Consider the following 22,280-nt stretch of genomic DNA (forward strand, 5'->3'; position numbering starts at 1 on the left):
TGTGTGTGTGTGTGTGTGTGTGTGTGTGTGTGTGTGTGTGTGTGTGTGTGTGTGTGTGTGTGTGCGCGTGCGCGTGCGCCATCCAGTACCATCCAGCGGTATTGGCGTGTATATTAACTGAAGGAGTTGATAGAGGAAAGGTTTATGATGCAACACTCAACACTGTGCAAATTGTGAAAAGCCTAGAAATGTAGATCTGCTATTCTTCGCCCCCCAGAATAGGGACGCTAGGGCAAGTATAACCTGTGGAGGCTCTATAATTACGTCAAAGTGTATAGGGTTTAAGTAAGTGGTTAATCAGTGAAACAAAACACATCCAAAGCATTGCCTACACATAAATCAGTATAGGGTTCTTCCTCCAGGGCACATGACCGTGCACAGCAAATTCCATGGCCCGAGCAGCCAGAAGTATTTTTTTAGATAATACTGTATCTCTAAAATAAACAACATATGTTATGAAACACCTCCTGGTTTCGCTCTGCACTAAATATCTTCGGCTAAACCAGCAGATCAACTGCTAAGGACAGCAGCAGAATCTCAAAGCAGTGACAAGAGAGAATACAGCATGCTGCAAGTGGATTAATTTAGTCTAGTGGTCTGGTCTACTTTCTTCTGTTTATCTTGCACTGCAAGTGCTGGCTGAGGCAGCAGATATTTCAGTGAGATTGGAACACGAACAGAGACCCATGCCAACAGTGAATCTGTCTGTCTGTCTGTCTGTCTGTCTGTCTGTCTGTCTGTAAAAGGTACAGAGGTACAGTTATTCTGTACATAAAGTATCTCTCTCTCTCTCTCTCTCTCTCTCTCTCTCTCTCTCTCTCTCTCTCTCTCTCTCTCTCAAGGGGCTATATTGGCATGAGAAAACATGTAAAAAACACATACTAACTATAAGACAAGTACAGTATGTACAATTAAAAGGGAATAAAGAAATGCGTAAACAGAGCTGTATAGTCACGTTGCAACATACTATAGGATAAAAACTACAAAAAATGCTGTAATAACAATGGTTGTGGAAATTGTGGAGGCGTTTGAGCGTGCGTGTGCGGAGAGAATGTGTACCAAAACTCCATAAAGGGGATCATCTATTGTGTAGATTAGGATGGACAGTTTATTGTCAAGGCTTTTCTTAGATTTGGTTCAATCACAGTCCTCAGGACAGCTATTAGCTACAGTATTCTGCCAGTGTATTCTTTGGTTTATTGGACTGTCTGTCTCTGTCTCTCTCTCTCTCACACGCACGCACACGCAGTCACACACACACCCCACCGGATATGCTGATACTGTAAATAGTATCTCTGCATCGTTCTGGCCATCGGACAATGAATCACTACGACTTCTCTCTTAGGGGAAATTTCTATTATCTACAGTTCATACAGCCAGGAGCTTCAATTCATTCAGTTGGCTTTCTTCTCATTGTTGTTAATGAAGTGGCTGAGAAAATCAATGAGGCAGGATGTGTGCGTGCGTGCGTGCGTGCGTGCGTGTGTTCTCCATTATACAGTCATAACTTCTACGGACTCTCTGACTCTCTGTCTCAGTGAGGCTGCAATACATGGCTCTGCTACAAATGAATGCGTCTCTATTATATAGATATGTCAATGTCAACAACAATCTAATCCCTTACCTGTCCATGTCTAACATACACACATGATTTAACATACTGTACACACATGGTCTAACACACCGTTTTACCATAGACCGGAGCTGCAAAACAATATCCTAGAATCCCCAAACCGTATACACTCCCTCTCCCATCAGTAACGCTTACTATTTGTTTATTTTTGCAGAAGCACGTATAATTAAAATACTATGAGTTCTATCGTCTGTTTCTGCTGGTTCCACATGCTTCTTCAGCAGCCCTGCACAAGCTATGGCCTACCAGAGCCTTTCTGCTGCTCTGCTGCACAGCTGTAGAACGAACGGCCTGTGGGAAACCTGATTAGGAACACACCCAACCTTGACCACAGTGGTCCTGAGGGTTACTGTAACTCTTGCATCGTTACTACTTACTACAATATGTAAGCAATGGCTTAAGATTCACCTTGAGATGTTTAAAGAAAGCTTTCAATAATGAACACCCCTCCTGATCTTTGACACTTTATTGACTAATTAAATTACTCTTTTTGAGGGGCGCTATAGCCCCTCCTATGCCCAGCTTTTCGCATTTGTGTAAACACAAATTGGCCGAAATGAGATGATGTATGATGATAAGAGCGCCCCTCAAGTCACATGGGTGTGATTGTTTTTATTTAATTACCGAATGTCTGCCCAAGACATTTTATACATAAATAAGGTGCCGCTTTAACTTGCGTCATTACTTTAGGCATGTCATTATGAGCGAACATTCTCAAAGAAGAATGTTCATGAAAATTCTAACATATTATTACATATTATATTATTTATGGCCATCATTGTCTGTATAGTAGCCTAGCTTTATCTTTTCACTGTAATGCACCAACCTCACCGAAATCACCCTTTAGAGCCTGATGGAGAACAAGGAAGCGTTAAATAACATTCACAGCAACATCGCTCAGGTCTCAGGGGGATGGGGGGGGGGGGGGGTTATCCGGATACTTCAAGCGAGCTGAAACTATCCTCTATCTTAATAATGCCTCTGGATTGCACAGCGTGGAACCAATTATTTGTGCCCATCTGTATTGTCCCGCTATAGCTAAAAGAGTAAAGTGCATTTCTCTAAGGAATTCTAATGATCGACATGGGAACCATTGGAGAAACACCTGCTATTATTCTGCAACAGGAGAAATCCAGTTAACCCCTTTTGGGGTTAGCATTATGTTATGCTTTAGCTATTGAAAAATAGCAGATCTACAAGCTCGTAGCGCGCCACTCGGTGGCGCGCTACGAGCTTGTAGGTCTGCTATTTTTGAAAAATCGAAGAACGACTGACATAGAAACATAGCTTTTTCAGAAAACTGTCAGGATGTAGAGGACATTTTTAGAATCTGATCTCAGGTAAAAATAGAGAGCTCATTGACTGTATAATTTATATCTCAGAGTTTACCTCGGAACTCTGAAGCAAAGAATACGTGTGATTTCTTTCACATCTTGCTGCTAAGTGATTGCTCAGTCGGAATATAAATAGAGCTGTTCTCAAAGTTTTTCATGTCAAGGACCCCCATCTGAAAATAACTGTTCCAGGGACCCCAAGAATTGAAGATTTGTGTTGAACATTAATCCAAGATTATTATTATTTTTTAAATAAATAGCGGATCTACAATCTAACAACGACGCATCACATTCTGACGTGTTGTGAGGTTACAGTAGATCGGACGCGCAAAGTATATAAGTTACGTTTGCTGTCGACCAACACTCATGGAACCCCTCCAAGAACCCCTGACGGTCCTCTGGGGTTCGCGGCTTGGGGAAAGAATTACCTTATTTAAAGTAAGTACTTTCTGGTAAATTGATTATCAATTTGTCAACATGGGCTCACCTGGCCTCCAGTAGTTTCACCTGGCTTTGCAGTTCAGACAAAGTCCTCCTGTGGCCCTGGGACTGCTCTGCTAGAGATCCCTCTAGTCTGCCTTCCACCTGATACAGCTATAGTAATCACACGCACACACAAACACACATGCACACCATCCACACATTCCATAAAATGTACGTTGTTTTAAGGCAACTATGGAAGATATGAACCGTAAATGCTTGTGTCTTTATGTCGAAGTGAATGCATCATACATTGTGTGTGTGTGTGCACAGAGAGAGAGAGAGGTCAGGTTTATTGTGCTAGGGGAGTCTCATGTGCTCTAAAAGCAGGCTGTCAAGGTTGTTTTTTCTGCTATCGATCTTGTGATGGAGGAAATACACCATAACAGACTGGGATGAGGAACCAGTTTACAATGAGACCTTGGTTCCTCTGGGGTGATTTCATTTCACCCTTCAGAGAGTGTGGTCATGCAAGTGTGAGACCACAAATGATAGCGTCCCTTCACATGCAATAAACTAAAAACAATGACAGAAAATCAACAAAACTCAATCACTGTGTATATTATTTAAGGTTGCATGGCGAAATATACTATTCACTCATGTGGCAATGTTTGTCAGTAAAACAAGATAGATAGTAGGCTATAGATAGATAATGAGGACACCACACCTTGAGCTCCATCTCCTTCAGTCTTCCATCCAAAGCGGATCTGAGTTCTGCCACCTCCTGACGGAGGCTGACGGTCTGCTGTTCCCCAGACCTCACATCAGCACTCAGCTTGGATATGCTGGCATCACACCTGGAGTAGTGGAGGACAGGGGTGGTCGGGCGGAGGGTGAACAGACAAACAGGAGGGAGATCAGATGAGATATCGTACTGTATAGGTCAGATAATCCTATTGTCGCTATCCGCCGAGAACGTGGGAGAATCCCTTTATTTTTTTCTATATTTTTTATCCCATGATTTTGCAAACCCATTGTTTTCACCCAGTGTCAATTATCGAATGTAATCCTGGGCGCTACACTTCCTCTGCCAACCTGGGGGGTTGACCTCATGCTTCCTTCTATGCATGAGGAGTCCAAGCTGCTTCTTTTCACCTGACGGGGGAATTTCCCCGGGCCGGTCGTAGCGTGTGGAAGGAGCACGTTATTCCGACCACTTCCTTTCCCATCCATCAGGTGCCCCGGCTGGCCAGGGGGAGGCAGTTTAGAGACCAGGAGCTGTGAGGCGCCAGCACTACCGACTGTGCCACCGTGCCCCTAGTATCCCCGTTTTAATGCGCTAAACTAGACACCGCACGACTTGCCGCACCCAAGCCGTGCTAACCATACACTGAGTTGGCGTTGCCTGGGATCAAACCCATGACATTGTGGTCCAAAGGCGAGAGCTGTACCGACTGAGCTACCCGGACATGAATATCAGATGAATGATTGAATATCCAAAACTGTTCGTTTTTAAATGGAGACTTAACCACTTTCAACCTGACCTCCCCATGTAGGCAAAACCTTTCAAAAATATATTTAAAAAAAATATATCAATGATAGCAGATCTACAAGCTCAGAACACGTCATCATGTGAACAAAGTGTAAAATACGGTTTTCATTTATAAAAGATTGAATGTGACCAAACCGCTAGTTAAATTAAAGGAGCGTTCGATTAAAGGCAATGGGGACAGCTAGGGCTTAGCGCTTGTTCAGCAGTCTCAGAAATCTGATGTTATGGCTCCTGATACTGCGATATTGTTTGCCTGGAGCTTTGATGAATCACTAGCTCAGAACAGATAAATATTTGTGTGGTTTCCCATGAGTGCTGGCTTCCAGCAAACGGAAAGCCTGTGTTGTGTGTGAACAGTGTGACTGATCAGATAGAGCCTCCTCTACTACAGCTCTGGCTCTCAGTGTAACTCTTAAAAATGGCCCTTGAGACTTCATTTATGAGGTTGTCACGGAGCCTGCCATTAGGTGGATGTAATTTGCAGGCCAAAATAAATTAACCACATTTATCAGCTGGGCCAAAGGGCATGTCAAATGTATTGTGCTATATTATGTTGGATACGTGCGTGTATGCCCACATGCAAGCATGTGTGCGTGTGTGCGTGCGTGTGTGTGTGTGTGTGTTTAATTGTCATAATTTGTCTAATACAGCCAAATACCCAACAGCCCAATTACAAATAATAGCGCTGTCTCATCTCAGATCCACATTATTTCCCTGTTTTTTTGCAAGTGGTTCACTAGCTCAGGGGTTCTCAACGTTTTTGGCCGGGGACCCCCGGAAATGCTTTGGCAATGTCTCGGGACCCCCGCCCCGCCCCCTCCCGACCCCCAATATAAATTGACTGCTACAATAACCTTAACCCATTTTGGGTGGGAACCCCTTTTGGTGTTTTAAGCATTGTTATAATTTAGCTATTGAAAAATAGCAGATCTACAAGCTCATAGCGCGCCACCGAGTGGCGCGCTACGAGCTTGTAGGTCTGCTATTTTTGAAAAATCGTGAAAATAAAATTTAAAAAAAAAAATATATATATATATATTTCTTTTTAAATAATTTGGGGACCCCCTAAAATAATTTGGCGACCCCCCGAGGGGTCGCGACCCACGGGTTGAGAACCCCTGCACTAGCTGTACAGCTAGTGTATAACAGTCCCAATCCCTGGCCTACTTGCTTATTCATGACTGGCCTAGAAGAGGTCATTGATTAGCGTAGGAAAGGTTTTCAATGATCCTTGGTGAACCATGAATCATTTTGTGTGGTAGTGAGTCATGCTAACCTTTCTACAGACGACTGATGATATTGACCAGCCTTCTGTGAACCAATCGGTGGTGTCCAGACCAGTGCTTGGTTTGTCTTTTTTGTAATTAGTTGGTATTGTAGGTTATGTTTGGTATAAACCTGCAGTCTCCTATACAAGGCTAACTCTAACCAAATCTTAGTGTTACTAGCTAATTCTGATTTAGCCGTAGTCTTTTGAACACACCATTTAGCTTAGGCCTGTTTAGGCAATTTAAATTGTACTATTTAGTACTATACTTAGTCTAGTCTTAGCCAACAAAAATTAACACTGCCATAAGAAACTACAACATAATTGCCCAGATTCTTCTTCAACAAAGATGGTGAAAGCAAACTGTACTTATATTTGTAATGTAAAGAAATCTAACCTTAACCTCACCAAACCCAAACAGAACTTAACTAAACTAACTATATCTACTGTCTAACCTGAACCAGCTACAAGCTATAACAATGTGATCGCCCCTGACCAGTCAAATAGCAACAGACAGACAGACAGACAGACAGACAGACAGACAGACAGACGTCTCACTGTACATCTGTGCATACAGTATGTGTTCTCTACATTTTACCAATCCTGACTATTAGGAGCATGGAGAACAGGCCAGCTCCATATATGGACGCTGGGCAGGGGCCCGGTCCAGAGCCCGGGCAGAGGCCTTTTGGGGGCAGTTCTGGACAACCGTGGGTCCAACCGACTCGACACTGGGCACGGCACCCCCTGGGGCTAAAGGTTCTCGGATTACACACAGACAGACGTACAGACAGACGTACAGAGACTTGGTGCAGTTATAGATGGATGAATGTTGTACAGAACAGCTTCAGAGTGATGCTACTGCAGGCTGTTTTATATTCGGGTGTGTCTTCATGGTAGTCAGTGAAAGTGATTGCTAATTGCAATCACTGGTGTGAGTATAGTCAGTGACTTGTTTGCTACAATCTTTTTCTTCCAACACCTAAACAGACTGCTGTACAACCAAACAATAAAGTGTAACTTTAATGCAACTATGCAAGTGAAAAACACATCTAAGAGCTTCTTGACACTGGAGTTATCATCAGAGAGTCAGAGTCTCCATTCCGGAAGAAGAATGGCCAGGTCTGGTTGTACATTGACTACCGACGTCTGAATCTTCAGACCATTAAGGACGCATAGTCTCTCCCAAAACTAGAAGATACATTGTTTTTGTAGACAAGTCAGAAAAATCAGTTGTTATTTTTATTTAGGGATGCACAATGTAATCAGTAGCATAAACGGAATCGGCCATATCGTCCATAAAAATGCCATATCGGTATCGGAATGGTCTCAAAATAATCCTGATTATTTAATCGGTTTTCACCAGCAAAAATTAAAAATTAAAATACAAAAAAACTCATCAATGAGTTCAATATAAATCAAACGTTTCTAGTACCTCGAGTCTAGAACAAAAGCCAAATAAAATATGATGTAAAATCTTACAACAAGTCTTTACATTTTTCTACATTTAATTTTTGTATCTCATTCAGTAGTCATTCAGTTGTGAAAACAGACACTTGGGAAAGAGTATAGGCTATTTATTGATTGATTGAATACTGTCAATAAACTATCAATGAATATTATTAACAGGCTTTGGGCCAAGCCCCTATAGGGCTATAGGCTTGCTTCCATTGCAGTCCTCTCTCTGTATAATATCGGAATTGGTCAGAATTGGTATCGGCAGATATGATCCTACAAATAATCAGAGATCAGAAAATTTCATAACCACCATTCATGCGTGCCCAAACAAGGCTACCGCAGGCTCCGCAGCCACCTATCAGCAATAGACCCAGTAAGAGGTCAAACCCAACGGTGTTCCAGAAAGCCCACAGGTAGACAGTCTGATCACAATATTGATCCGACGTAGAATTACTGTAGTTGGGCTCATAGACATAGTAGATCCACACGTTACCTAGGGGTAAAAATAGAACAGCATTGTAACATATAAAGCACTACATTGGTTAAGTCATGTTGGATTTTTTGTTTTGTTTTGTACGTAACATATAGTTTGTTCATTTAAACAGAAGTCTCCACTCCAGCTTTTAATTCAACAGAATATTCCTTTCCGGGTCGGGATACCAATTTTATCCAATCAGAGTGAAATTGGAAGTGATGACAAAGAAATTATCAGATAAAACTGGTAATTTAAGCTGATACTCTCTCCTGAGTGCTGACTGACTGAAATTAGTAACCCACCTAAGAAAATATTTTATTAACACTTACAGCGCTAGCATTTATTGAAAAATTAGGATCTAATTCACGCCAGCATTTTTCCCATTTGAGCTCTTATTTTCAAAAGCCACATTTCCAGATTACCGGAAGTAGTATTATCCTAGTAAGCTCAACGGAGCCTGGACAGGCCTTGTTTATAAGATCGATATATGTTGGTGCACTGGAGAGGTCTACATCGTCGGCTCTGTGCCGTCAAAGAAACGTTGTTTTGACCAAAAATGCCATCTGGGACAAGGAATAGGAGATACAGGCGATTGAAAGAAACAGAGAATGGATTATTATGGCGACGACGATCTAAGATGGACGATCCAGTGCTGTGACAACAACATAGCTAGCTAACCGGCTAACGTAAGTAGCATTATGGCTCGATCGATCAAAATCGCTATAAAAGCCTAATTGCCATTAATCTACGCCAATGGAGGTAAGCGTAGTATAAAAAATTAGGCTTTAATTGACCTAGATCTACCTCAATGGCGGTAAACGAATTAAGAAGCTGAAGAGACAGGAAGACCCCTAATGAACAAACACTCTATAGCAATGATTACTATCAGAATATAGAGCTTTAGCCTTTTACCAATATCTTGAAAGATTACATTCAGTAGAGTGCATATTTCCGCCAACACTAGCCTATACGCAACTGTCAATATTATTTCATTTGCACCTTAAATATGATATGTTACATGAAAGTTATGTAAAACCCATCTTGGGTGTTGCCCGAGTAGATGTTAAAAAGTGTTTTAAAGGGAAATGCCCCTTTAACACACACACACACACACACACACACACACACACACACACACACACACACACACACAGTGTGTGCGTGTGTGCGTGCGTGCGTGTACACGCACACAGAGAGAGAGAGAGAGTGAGAGTGTGTTCCATCATTCCATGTATGATGTTTATGGAGAAACCAGGCTTTCAAACTCACCAGTGATGGACCAGCATAAGAGGAAAATGGCATCCAATACTACTACAAACCAAATGCCTGCCGTCAGCGGAGAATCGGGCAAGAGGAACTCCAGTTTAGAATCGGCATGTTCCCGCAGGTAGTTGTAGATTGATGCAAGCAGTGTCAGCATCAGCAGGCTAAAACCCAGCCCCAGCAGGTAGATAGGGATGAATGGCTGGATGGGACACTCATGCAGGTACACTGCACCTGTGGGAGGCATAGAATTGGTTCCTTAACTTGTTGATGTGTGTGCTAGTGATTCTTAGACTTTTTCTGTATCATAAAATAACTGGCTGTAAATAACTGTTTTTATGCATGGCACCCCTGAATTACATTACTTTACAGACCTTACACGTGTCATATTACAGTGACAGATAAGTCAATCCTTCTCCTTACATACAGTATGCCATGAGGAAAACTAAGAATAAAAAATGAGATCATCCGTTTCCATTAAGACAGAATCGAAATAACGTACGGCGGCTGGGATGAGGATCAGCATTTCCAAATCTGAGGCCATGATTCTCAGCAGGAAACTGATGGATTGTGCAGTCCAAGTAGGGAATGAGACATTACCCCAGGTGAAAGAGTTTAAGTATCTCGGGGTCTTGTTCACGAGTGAGGGGAGGACGGAGCTTCTGTTCTTCCCAGCTAAGTCCTGCCCTATGCGGGAGCTAACTATCTCCGTAGACAACGCCCTGGTAAGGTCTGTCCCGACAGCCAGGAACCTTGGTGTTGTCCTGGACAGTCAGCTCTCGTTCAAAACACACATCACAGCTGTCACTCGATCCTGTAGGTTTACACTCTATAACATACGACGAATTAGACCGTTCCTCACCCATGAGTCAGCCCAGCTCCTAATCCAGACAACAGTCTTGTCAAAACTTGACTATTGCAACTCCCTCCTTACTGGCCTACCGGCATGTGCACTTAAGCCCCTCCAACTGATCCAAAATGCCGCAGCTCGCTTGGTCTTCAACCAGCCAAAATTCTCACACGTCTCCCCCCTTCTCCGCTCCCTCCATTGGCTCCCGGTCGCCGCCCGCACAGAATACAAAACTCTGATGCTGGCATTCAAAGCAACCAAAGGCATGGCTCCCCCATATCTCACAAGTATGATCGTACCATACAAACCCTCCCGCGCACTCAGATCAGCCAACGCAGGGAAGTTGGAGGTACCTTCACTAAAAACGCCGGGACAACGCTCCACACGTCCCAAACTTTTCTCCCATCTGGCTCCAAAACTATGGAATGCACTTCCCATCACAGTCAGAACTGCAGCCTCACTCCCAATCTTCCGCCGTAGTCTGAAAACCCACCTCTTCAGACTCCACCATGACCCATAGCACTTGCCCTAGCCTAGCCCCCTTAGATAGCACTTTATGTAGACTTAGATAGTATTTTAAACAGACTTATAGCTTGTTACGTAGACAGCACTAGAATTGCATTTTTATGTAGTCATAGCACTTTATAGAACACATGTATGATATATAATATAGTATAGTATGTATAGTTTACATAGACACTCCACTGTTACGTTCTTAGTTTACGCTTGAGTCATGATAACTACTTTTTATATATGTGATGTATGCCATGCTTTTGTCATTTGTTTTGTTATTGCCTAAATTATTGTAAATTGTAATTGGAGAAGGAGATCAGCCGGAGAATGGGAGCAGCAGGGGCGGTATTGCAATCGCTGTACCGCACTGTTGTGACGAAAAGAGAGCTGGGCCAGAAGGCAAAGCTTTCTGTCTACTGAGCAATCTTCATTCATACTCTCACCTCTATGGTCATGAAGTGTGGGTCATGACCGAAAGAATAAGGTTTTGAATACAAGCGGCAGGTTCTGTGTTTTGTCGCTGGGGCGGCGGAAGGTTTCAACGGCAGGCTAGCAGCCAGGGTGTTCTTGCTGGTGGTGGTTTCATTGTGAACAAGTAGCCTAAGAAGCAGAGTACAGTAGCCTACTGTATGCATGCATCCCCTTACCTACCTGGCAGGTTAAGCAGTAATAAGCACCCAGATTAGCATTTCAATGCCTGATCTGCATGTGTACAAGGGGACATGCAACGCGGTCCACCCCCCGCCACCCCCCGCCCCGGACAGTGAGGAAAACAGACGTGTTAAGGTGCCAGACTTGGATGGTTAGAGCGGCGCGATTACATACAAAGTCAATGCAAGACGAGAATTGCACGAACGGGCGCGACCTGATGCGGCACAAACGGGACGAACCGAGGCGAATATATATTCAGGTCCAATTCCTCATGGAGGCCGAGATCCCTGGTCCACAGACTCTACGTCATTGCCCTAGGGAGGTGTGTGTGTGTGTGTGTGTGTGTGTGTGTGTGTGTGTGTGTGTGTGTGTGTGTGTGTGTGTGTGTGTGTGTGTGTGTGTGTGTGTGTGTGTGTGTGTGTGTGTGTGTGTGTGTGTGTGTGTGTGTGTGTGTGTGTGTGAACAATGGAACACTATATACAAAGTGGGTTCTCTTTCCTGGATGAAACTGGCAACCCACCTGAAAAGTTTCCGTTTATAAAAGAGCTGGAGAGAAAAAAGTATGTGTTTATTTTTTCATGCAATTAAAATATTCTGGTAATGATTGGAAATTAGAAGTTTGGCGTATCACCAGACCTTCACTAGCCTGGAACTCACCTATGCTTTTTATGGCATAGGCAGCTCCCGGCAGGATCCGCCGGGAGAAACTATGCGCAGCTGCGCGACATGAGACTAATTACTTAGAGCGACAGAGAGAGAGAGGAGTGTGTGTGTGTACATGTGTGCGTGTGTGTGTCAATTTAACAAAGGTGCAGACGATCAGAAATCAGCAGAGAGTGAGCGATGTTTGCGCTACTCTATGCCGAATTGAAGTGGACTCGGACCCAGACTTTTTTTTCTCCCTGGAAATAAAACGTCTGGGTTTCTGAGGCTAGACCTTCACCGACTCCTGTATGTTCCTACGTCGGTGGTATATCTTGCTGTCCGGGCATGGTGCTCGGAATAGTAGTATCCACTCTTGGAATAGGTACGCTGTTAGAATCTAGAATAATGTCTAGAATAATGATTACCCGAATAACTGTGTCGTGATGTAGTGGAGGGTTCAAGTGCTTCTGAACCAGAACGCCCCGATGGATGCTGGACATCACCAGGGCCTTCCTGCCGAGGTGGAATGGGGGGTTAAAGTGCTTCTGAACCAGAACGCCCCAATGGACGCTGGACATCACCAGGGCCTTCCTGCCCTGGTGGAATACTGGGTTCAAGTAATTCTGAACCAGAACGCCCAGATGGATGCTGGACATCACCAGGGCCTTCCTGCCCTGGTGGAATACTGGGTTCAAGTAATTCTGAACCAGAACGCCCAGATGGATGCTGGACATCACCAGGGCCTTCCTGCCAAGGTGGAATGGAGGGTTCAAGTCATTCTGAACCAGAACGTCCTGATGGACGCTGAACAGTTGGTTTGTTGCCCCTCTTCTTCTGGACTGTTCCACTCCGCCTCTGACCACCCTTCCGTAACATGTTAAACGTCCTGCTACTGTGGTAAACCCTAGATCCGGCTTTTCGAAGGACCATGTTAAATAGGATCGATAAGGACTGTTATTCAGGTTTAGGGATCGCCTCAGTGGTGTCCGATTAGAACTTAAACCGGGATGTTTAACAAATAACAGGTGTAATTGGAATGGTGGTCTTGGTGAAGCTATATGCAAGGTATCTGGGTTGTAAAGCTAGATACCTCGGAGCGTAGGAGTCGTATACGGTACGAAGGGGTCTGGGTTGTAAGGCACCTTGTTTGTATGTGTTGAAGTGATCTTGAGTCTTCGGTCTTGAGTCCTATGTTCTGTATCTTGTGTCTTGCTTGGGTCCTGTAGACTGGGGATTTGAAAGGCCGTCATAGGCAGACCTGTATCCCGAGAGAAGAGACACTATGCACCCACTGCACACAAAATGAAGTGGAAACCGAGCTACACTTCCTAACCATCTGTCCATTGTACCAAGATATCAGAGACACATACTTCCCACAGATTACAACCACACACAGAGATTTTGAAAACATGATCAATGACAAAAAACTCCCATATCTGCTGGGCAAAGTACAACAATGTGCAAACACAGCAACAAGATTTGTGAGTTGCTGTGATAGGAGAAGGATATCAAACGGAACACAACCACCCTAAAGACTAATCATTGTGTATATTCCTGCACTATACCTGCATCCAGTGATCTTGGTACATATAAATTGATCTATTGAAGATTCTGACTTTCAAATGTACATAATTTTTGTTTTGATTGTATTTGCTGTATTGTTGTATTGTGCTTTCTGCTTTGGCAATGCAAACGTATGTTTTCTCATGCCAATAAAGCCCATTGAATTGAAATGTATATCCATCTTTGGGGTTTCTACATTAATATGATGTCAGGGCTGGATATCGCCGTTGTCTCCATATATGGGACTATAGGTTATCCCCATATATGGAACTCTATAAAGTGAAAGCCTTCGTAACAGCCATAATATCAAAACAGAAGTAACTAGAACTGCACTCTGTCGAGTGCCAGGAGGACTTCAACTATTTCCTGGGAGCATGACACCAATTTCTAGCCACGAAAGTCTGCTATATTGAGTCTATATTCTAATTCTCTTCTACATTTCTCACAGCGGTAATTTCCATTCAACATGGTCAACAATCTTGTCCTTGCAGTCCTCATGGGGACATTCCTGGTACATGCACCTTTCCTTACGAATGTCCATGATTGTTGCCACGCTCCTAGAATAACCCACCCCATCTGCTTTGATTGTCACTATGGGCTGATCAGAGTCACACTGCACTGTTTGAACGTCCTGTATGTTATTGTAGGCCATCTTCCTATTAGATTCTATTATATTTAAGTATCTTCTTTGGGTTTATCTGTTAGACTGAAAGCAAATATTCCTTATTTGACAACTCTTGAATGAACCTTGAACCTTTTGAACCTTGTAAATGATCGTAATTCATTTTAAACGATTTAAAAACATTGACTGGTTACGTAATTAATAACAACCAATTAGGGTTGTTTTATGCGTATGCCATGGCTGTGTATGACGTAATGAAGATATGTACCAATGTCAGGGTATAACTGGCTCTCAATAGTGACGTAATAAAGATATGTTTCAGTGTCGGGTGGATTAAAGGAAATGTACTGTATATATGTATATGTAATTTGTAAGTTGATTAGCAGTATACTGTGGTTACTTGGGTCGTTTGATGCGTATGTCCCATAGCAGCATATGACGTGATGAAGATATGTACCAATGCCAGGGTATAACTGGCTCTCGATGGTGACGTAATAATGATATGTTTCAGTGTCGGGTGGATTAAAGGTAATGCCCCTATGTATACATGTATGTAATCTGACACCAATGCCATATCAAGCACAAATTAATCATTACGTCATACGCTGCCACGGGACATACGCATCGGAGCACGCGGACAAAAAACATTACTTGCTGCTTGCGCAAGTAATTAAAGAAGCATTCAGTGATTTGGGTGATTTGGAAAACCTCCCGGTCTGCGCCTGTAACAAGATGTGCACATGCACGCACTACAGTGGGGGGACATGCAACAGGCCAACAGCACGCACACCAAGGCCCGCCACCCGCTCGATCATGATTGGCGGAAGGCCCCTCTCTATCCTGATTGGATGAAGGCTGGGCCACCTAGTCAAAAACGAAACCTAAGGTTTTTTGACCCCCAGGGGTTAACTGGGGACAGGGAGGAACTCCTTATATGGTCAGCACACTCTATAGTAGGGAGGATTATCACAACAAAACAAAGAAGAAGTGATATTTGAATTAAGTGAAATCACTGAATATACCTTTAATTTTACCACAGCATTCAAAATAAATAACACACATGCAGCACCTTTTATTATAAATTAGAATACATAATCATCTACTCACCAATTCCAACGTGGCAGATGAAGAATGGCAGCATTCTTGAAGACTCATGTTGTATTGTTAACAGCAAAATCATTCAAGAAGGAAATAAGCAAATCTACTTTGAGTACCAACGCATAAGTACTCAAACAGTTCTACACATAAATGTGTAACACCCGGGTTTCGAACTCGGGCCTCCCGCATGAAAGTCAAACATCTTAACCACTAGACCAAAGGGATATCCCTCTAGATTGGGGAAATATTAGACTTTTGAGGCCATCAGGCAGAGGCTCTGAGCCACTGCTACATATGCTCATAACACGTCACATCACAGATCAGCTTTGTAACCATTTTTGTATTAACAATAAAGCTATCCGGACACAATCAGTTGTTGTATTGTTAACAGCAAAATCATTCAAGAAGGCAATAAGCAAATATACTTTGAGTACCAACGCATAAGTACTCAAACAGACCTACATGTGTAACGCCCAGGATTCGAACTCGGGCATCCCGCATGAAAGTCCAACATCTTAACTAGACCAACAGGATATCCCTCTGGACCAGGGGAGATATTAGACTTTTGAGACCATCAGGCAGAGGCTCTGAGCCACTGCTACACTTTTGACTTCCCACTGGGAAACCTGATCCGGCTCACGGCACCAATGTAACACCCAGGATTCGAACTCGGGCATCCCGCGTGTAAGTCCAACATCTTAACCACTAGACCATGTGGTCTTACATGACATTGTTCTATTGTTAATAACAGCAGAATCATTCAGTGTTTGTGATGACAATTATTTGGGTCCTGGTCCATTATTCATTACTACAGTGTATTTGCTGCATGTTTTTTTAAGGCTGGTTTCAGTTCTATTTGGCATGACCCTCTACCATACTGTAAAGTTGCAAAAGCATATGACGCTGCATGTATGTATTAGGGACAAAAGAAGAATTTTCACAAAACTGCAATTTCCAAAACTGCAATTTTTTCACTTAAAAAAACGTACTATACTTTCCCATGTCCGTATAGGTCCAAAGTTCACGTGTAGAAGTTTTCGAGCATTTTGATCAAATATCCTGGGAGGAGATGCATTTTAATTGATTTTCATATAATTCAAAATGGCGGGTGATCTAGAGGTCAGAGGTCAAAAGTAAGAGCATGACACTTGTTCGGCATGAGGAGACGCATATGTGTGTCGAGGTTTCATTGCTGACGGTCAAACGGTTCATGAGCTATGCGTGGTCAAAGTTTGCATTTTCAATATAGCACCACCCTTTGGCCAATGGTTGTGGGCTTCGCATCCTCACCGTTTGACATGGACCTCTACCATATCTCCAAATTTCGCGAAAACCGACTGCACGGTTCAGCCAGAACTGCTATTTTTGGCGGAAGAAAAACAACTACAAAAACAATAAAGGACCAAGTCCTTTCAGGACTGCTTGGTTCTTTAATAAGGGTCGGGTGACCCCTAGATATAGCTGCAGGCAGCGATAAGACTGGGAAAAGCCATAAGAGCAATAGATTTGTTCGTGGTTGGGGAATAATTCTCATTCTCTCATTCAAATTCTGTTCATATAAAGAGGCATGACGTCACACTCTCGTCTCCCAAGTTAGGCGCCTCCACCCTTGAAGGGTTGTTTCCCCACAACACGAAAAAATAACTGAAAATAAAGGCTTTTAGTCAGGGAATATTATCAGAATAATGTCAAATCTGGGAATACATTTCTTACCAAGAATATTCTTCACCAATGTGTTTGTAAAGGTGTCTACTAACATATCCCACATCAAACTAGGGGGTTTTCATGATTCTGAATCCATTACAAGCATTAGCTTTGCACGAAAAACAATACTTGGGCTAAAAACAGCCATAGCCGTCATCACAAATGTGATGAGGTCAGCACATTTGGGCACATTTGGGCAAGTGGCTATGGCCAAACTATAGGGAGTCCAATTTCAAATTCGACACACGTTCTACACCCCCACAGGGAGTGCAGTGCCCAGTGACCGTATCGAGTCGGTTTGACCCACGGTTGTCCAGAACCGCCACGGGCCCCTACCCTGGCTCCATATATGGAGCTGTCCTGTTCTGACATCACAAGTCTCTACCTCCACGACCAAACATTCATATCACTTATGGGTCCTTGAATTTAAAAAGATAATAAACTAGCAAAAGTGCCCTTCTGGGCACAGGTCTCCACCAGGAGGATAGGAGTGTGTGTGATGTTTGGCAAAATGTTTAGGAGTAATATAAACATGTTTTTTCTTTTTTTTGCAACAATTTTCTTCATTTTGTTGAGGAAATGCAGATCCAGATCAGTCATAGCATCTCTGAGGATAGAATTCTGGATGAGCAGGACATGTGCAGAATTTTGTACAAAATGGGCCACTCCTGAAAACTTTGGAAGGCAATCTTAGCCAATCAGTGTAGAATCTGAGAAATCAGCTTCGTCTTGATCACATGACTACAGAGATCATGTGTACCGATTTGCGTGAGATTTGGATGAAATCTGTGCGACTAACATAAACAATGTGTTTTCCAGAAATCGGCCTCATGGTGGCGCTATAATCGGCAGATGTGGAGGGATGCAGGGAAAATGTTTTTCCATGGCCTCTAGGGAGCGCGCATACATAAGTTGTATACAGATCGATGCAGTTATAGGTAAAAACCGGAATTGCACTGTTATAGGGCCACCGTGAGGCTGATTTGGAAATAAATGAGTGGCATGTCATCCTCGGCCTAGTGGAAATGTGCGTGCATCATTTCACGGAAATTGCACACTGCATTTGTGATTTGTGGCATTTTGTTCGAAACGGAAGCCAATCTTAGCCAATCAGGATGGAAGATGGGAAATGGTGCAGATCCTTGTTGATCACATGACTATGGAATCCGAATTGTGTCATGTATGGATAAAATGTGTACGAGTAATCTACAGAAATGTGTTTTGCCTAAATCTGCCTGATGGTGGCGCTATAACAGGTCGTTGAGGAATATTTGGGGCAGAGGTTCATCATTGGCATCCAGGGAGTGTGTGTGCAAAGTTTGGCATGGATCGGGCCAACGGTGCCGGAGATTAGCTGCAACAGACGGACGGAAGGAAGGAAGGACGGACGGACACACACACACACACACACACACACACACACACGGACAGAGTGCAAAACATACTCTCTCCCCATGCCTTAGGCCTGGTGGAGACAAAAATAACTAGAACACTGTTGTATGCATAAGGTAGGTAGGTACTTGTTTGAACAGTTTCTTATAGTGGCAATATAGGCATAACTCTCTATCTCAGATAATGAACATGGCACTTTACATTGTATTTCAGACTTTTTTTATTTTATGTTGTGTTGTTGTTGTCTCCACCAGGCCGAAGGCATGGGGAGAGAGTATGTTTTGCACTCCGTCCGTGTGTGTGTGTGTCCTTCCTTCCGTCCGTCCGTCCGTCCGTCCTTCCGTCCGTCCGTTATCAGCTAATCTCCGGTACCGTTGGCCCGATCCATGCCAAACTGTGCACACACACTCCATAGATGCCAACGATGAACCTCTGCCCCAAATATTCCTCAACGGTTATAGCGCCACCATGAGGCCGATTTAGGCAAAACACATTTCTGTAGATTACCCGTACACATTTTATCCATACATCACACAATTCGGTATACACTATCTACATAGTCATGTGATCAACACGCATTTGCACCATTTCCCATCTTCCATCCTGATTGGCTAATATTGGCTTCCAAAGCTCACATGAATGGTCCGTTTCGAACAAAATGCCACAAATCACAAAAACAGTGTGCAATTTCCGTGAAATTATACACGCACATTTCCACTAGGCCGAGGATGACATGCCACTCATTATTTTCCAAATCAGCCTCATGGTGGCGCTATAACAGGCCAATTCCTGTTTTTAGCTATAACTGCATCAATCTGTATACAACTTATGTATGCGCACTCCCTAGAGGCCATGGAAAAACATTTTCCCTGCATCCCTCCACATCTGCCGGTTATAGCGCCACCATGAGGCCACCATTTCTGCTAAACACATTGCTTATGTTAGTCGCACAGATTTCATCCAAATCTCACGCAAATCGGTACACACGATCTCTGTAGTGATCAAGACGAGTCTGTTGGATTTCTCAAAGTTTTCAGGAGTGGCCTGTTTCGTTCAAAATGCTGCACATAAACAAAACAAACAAAAAAACATGTTTATATTACTCCTAAACATTTTGCCAAACATCACACACCGTCCTATCCTCCTGGTGGAGACCTGTGCCCAGAAGGGCACTTTTTCTAGTTTTGTCCTGTGTCTGTTTTGTAATTGTTATGTATCTGTTGTTTGTCCTGTCTCAAACTTCAATAAAAATACTTGAATAATAATAATAATGAGCATGGCACTCCTTATTCAATAAGGAGTGCTATGTGCATAAGCCGGGCTTATTGGTAAATGGTGCATTTATATAGCGCCTTTATCCAAGGCGCTTTACATAGATTTTCCATTAAAGGGATAGTTCAGATTTGTTTTATTTAAGCTGTATTAAATACTTGCCATTAATATAGTGGTTGCAACTGTATTAATTGATTGCCCGAGTCCTGTGGTGGGAGTTCTGCTCTGGTTTTGGTCAATATTAATAGTTCCGGTCATTTTGTGGGGGGCACTGGGGCCACACAGTAAAAGTTAATTAATTCACAAAAATAACGTAATTTGTATTGTTGACCTATTTCTAAAATATTAGCGCAACTTTCGTTCAACCAAGTGTAAAATTACTTATGCTGGATCTTTTGTCCACTAGTTCCTTCCTAACATTTATTTGTTGATGAAATTGTCAGTATATTTAGTCTTAGTCATCATACCTTAGTTTTCATTTCGTTTCCATTTAGTTTTCATCAGTGGAAAAAGGTAGTCGACTAACATTTTTTGTCATAGTTTTAGTTTTAGGCCTGGGCTACACGTATATGGATCTTTTGCAAAGCGGATATTTTCGTCCCTGCCCATACGACAGAGATATCTGTGTCCACACACAAACGCAGAAACGCATTGAACACAGGATAAAATCACTGCAGTAGCAGGTTTCAATTGTAGGCTATATTATATTTGATTTTATATTTACACTTATGAGGTGCCAATCATATTTTTTAATGAAGGAATAAGTACCGCATTTTAAAAGCCACCAAAATTGTGAGTGGAAGTGGAACATTTCTTTCATTGTCTGTCAGCATGTCACACTATAGAGTAAATCTCCAAATCCCGACTCTCGACTTTTCTCTCCATATCATTTAAACATTATAGACACTTTACCATTGCTCTGGCGACTTGGCAAGTCCTGCACAGAAAATAATAGCAGAGTCAGACCTATAGAAGTGTCACATCCACAACCAGTTGTGAGCGAGTGGCTATATTTTCCAGGTGTATAATAAATGTCACGTTATAATGTAGGGCAGGCTAATAAAAGTTCACGCGCGCACATTGTCGGCATGCAGGCACAGTGACAACGGAATGCAGTCAAGGGTGCGCCCTTTATTACCTAAACAGGAGAGAGATGTGCCATTTCGTCTCACCAACCACGCTATTTGATGCTATTGCATTCACACCTCACTCTCTCTCTCTGCACCCTCTCTCTCTCTCTCTCTCTCTCCCTCCATGACCATGACCATGAAATGGAGAGCAAACATGAGAATATATAGTTTCACATAATGCACACACCACGCATAGTTAGACTTGTTGGTGTACTGCGCAATGGCATTTGGCCTGGGTCAAATCACCAGTCCGCACTGGACTAGTAGGCTGATATATTTATTATTGGATGCAGCAGAGCAGAGCAGTGATTTCATTTGTATTGGTGCCGAGTGCGAAGCTTGATTGCGGACCGCTACAGATAAACTGTGGATATTAACCTACCAATAAAGGACCGAGGCTAAATGCCAATGTGCAGTAGGCCTACATGTCTATGCGTGGTGTGTGCATAGCCGCATGTGAAACTATATTCTCGTGCTGTATTTTGCTCTCCATTTCATGGTCATGGTCATGGAGGAGAGAGAGAGAGAGGGTGCAGAGAGAGAGAGCGGTGTGAATGCAATCGCATATTGCGTGGTTGGTGAGAAGAAAGTATACAGTGAGTGGGTCGCCGTGCGCATGTATGGCACATGAGCTCTCTCCTGTTTAGGTAATAAAGGGCGCACCCCTGAACATTTTGAAGCTTTGAAGTTGTTTTATACTTTTACTCAAGTAAATGTTGAATTTCAGACTTGTACCTATAACAGAGTGTTTCTATATTGCAGTATTGATACTTTTACTTAAGTAAAAAATGTGAGTAGCCTAGCCTACTTTATCTTCACAAGATTCTTGTAAAGATTCTTTATCTTTACAAGATTCCTTTACAGGATCTCCTCACTGGTCGACAAAAACACCTTGAAGACCTTAACAGGAGCCCTTGTACAAGGCTTCTTTGACTATGCATGCACCTCCTGGTACCATAGCACCTCAAAGGCCCTTAAAACTAGGCTCCAGACCTCCCAAAACAAACTGGTCAGGCTCCTACTTGGCCTCACCCCCCGAACCCACCTCACCCCTGCCCACTTTGACAGACATGCGAATCCCTTGACTCCTTCAAAACCGCTCTCAAAGGGCACCTACGGATGGCTGCAATTCGAAACTGGTCGCCGTAAAATCTGAATCTGAGTTATAAAACTGACAATGACTGATAGAAAATAGAAATATAACTAGAAAAAGTGCCCTTCTGGGCACAGGTCTCCACCAGGAGGATAGGACTGTGTGAGATGTTTGGCAAAATGTTTAGGAGTAATATAAACATGTTTGCCTTTGATGGCAATTGGATGACTTGAGGCATTTTGTTCCAAAAATGTGTTTTGCAAAAATCAACCTGTTGGTGGCGCTATAACAGGCCAATGTGAAAAGGGTGGGATATATTCCTCAGCCTAGTAAGAAAATGTGTGA

General features: G+C 43.0%; 1 protein-coding gene across 1 annotated transcript in view; it reads right to left on the reverse strand.

The window, feature by feature from the left end:
* fam81b (family with sequence similarity 81 member B) overlaps positions 1-22,280 on the reverse strand; it is a gene marked incomplete at both ends in the record, with an annotated part of 45,606 nt that overhangs the window by 10,995 nt on the left and 12,331 nt on the right. Inside the window, 2 exons of the mRNA XM_079517001.1 lie at positions 3,455-3,561; positions 4,115-4,244. Of these exons, the coding sequence (XP_079373127.1) occupies positions 3,455-3,561; positions 4,115-4,244 (237 nt within the window). The remainder of the gene's footprint in view (positions 1-3,454; positions 3,562-4,114; positions 4,245-22,280) is intronic.

Source organism: Electrona antarctica (assembly GCF_951216825.1).
Source record: "Electrona antarctica genome assembly, chromosome: 12".
Classification (NCBI taxonomy): domain Eukaryota; kingdom Metazoa; phylum Chordata; class Actinopteri; order Myctophiformes; family Myctophidae; genus Electrona; species Electrona antarctica.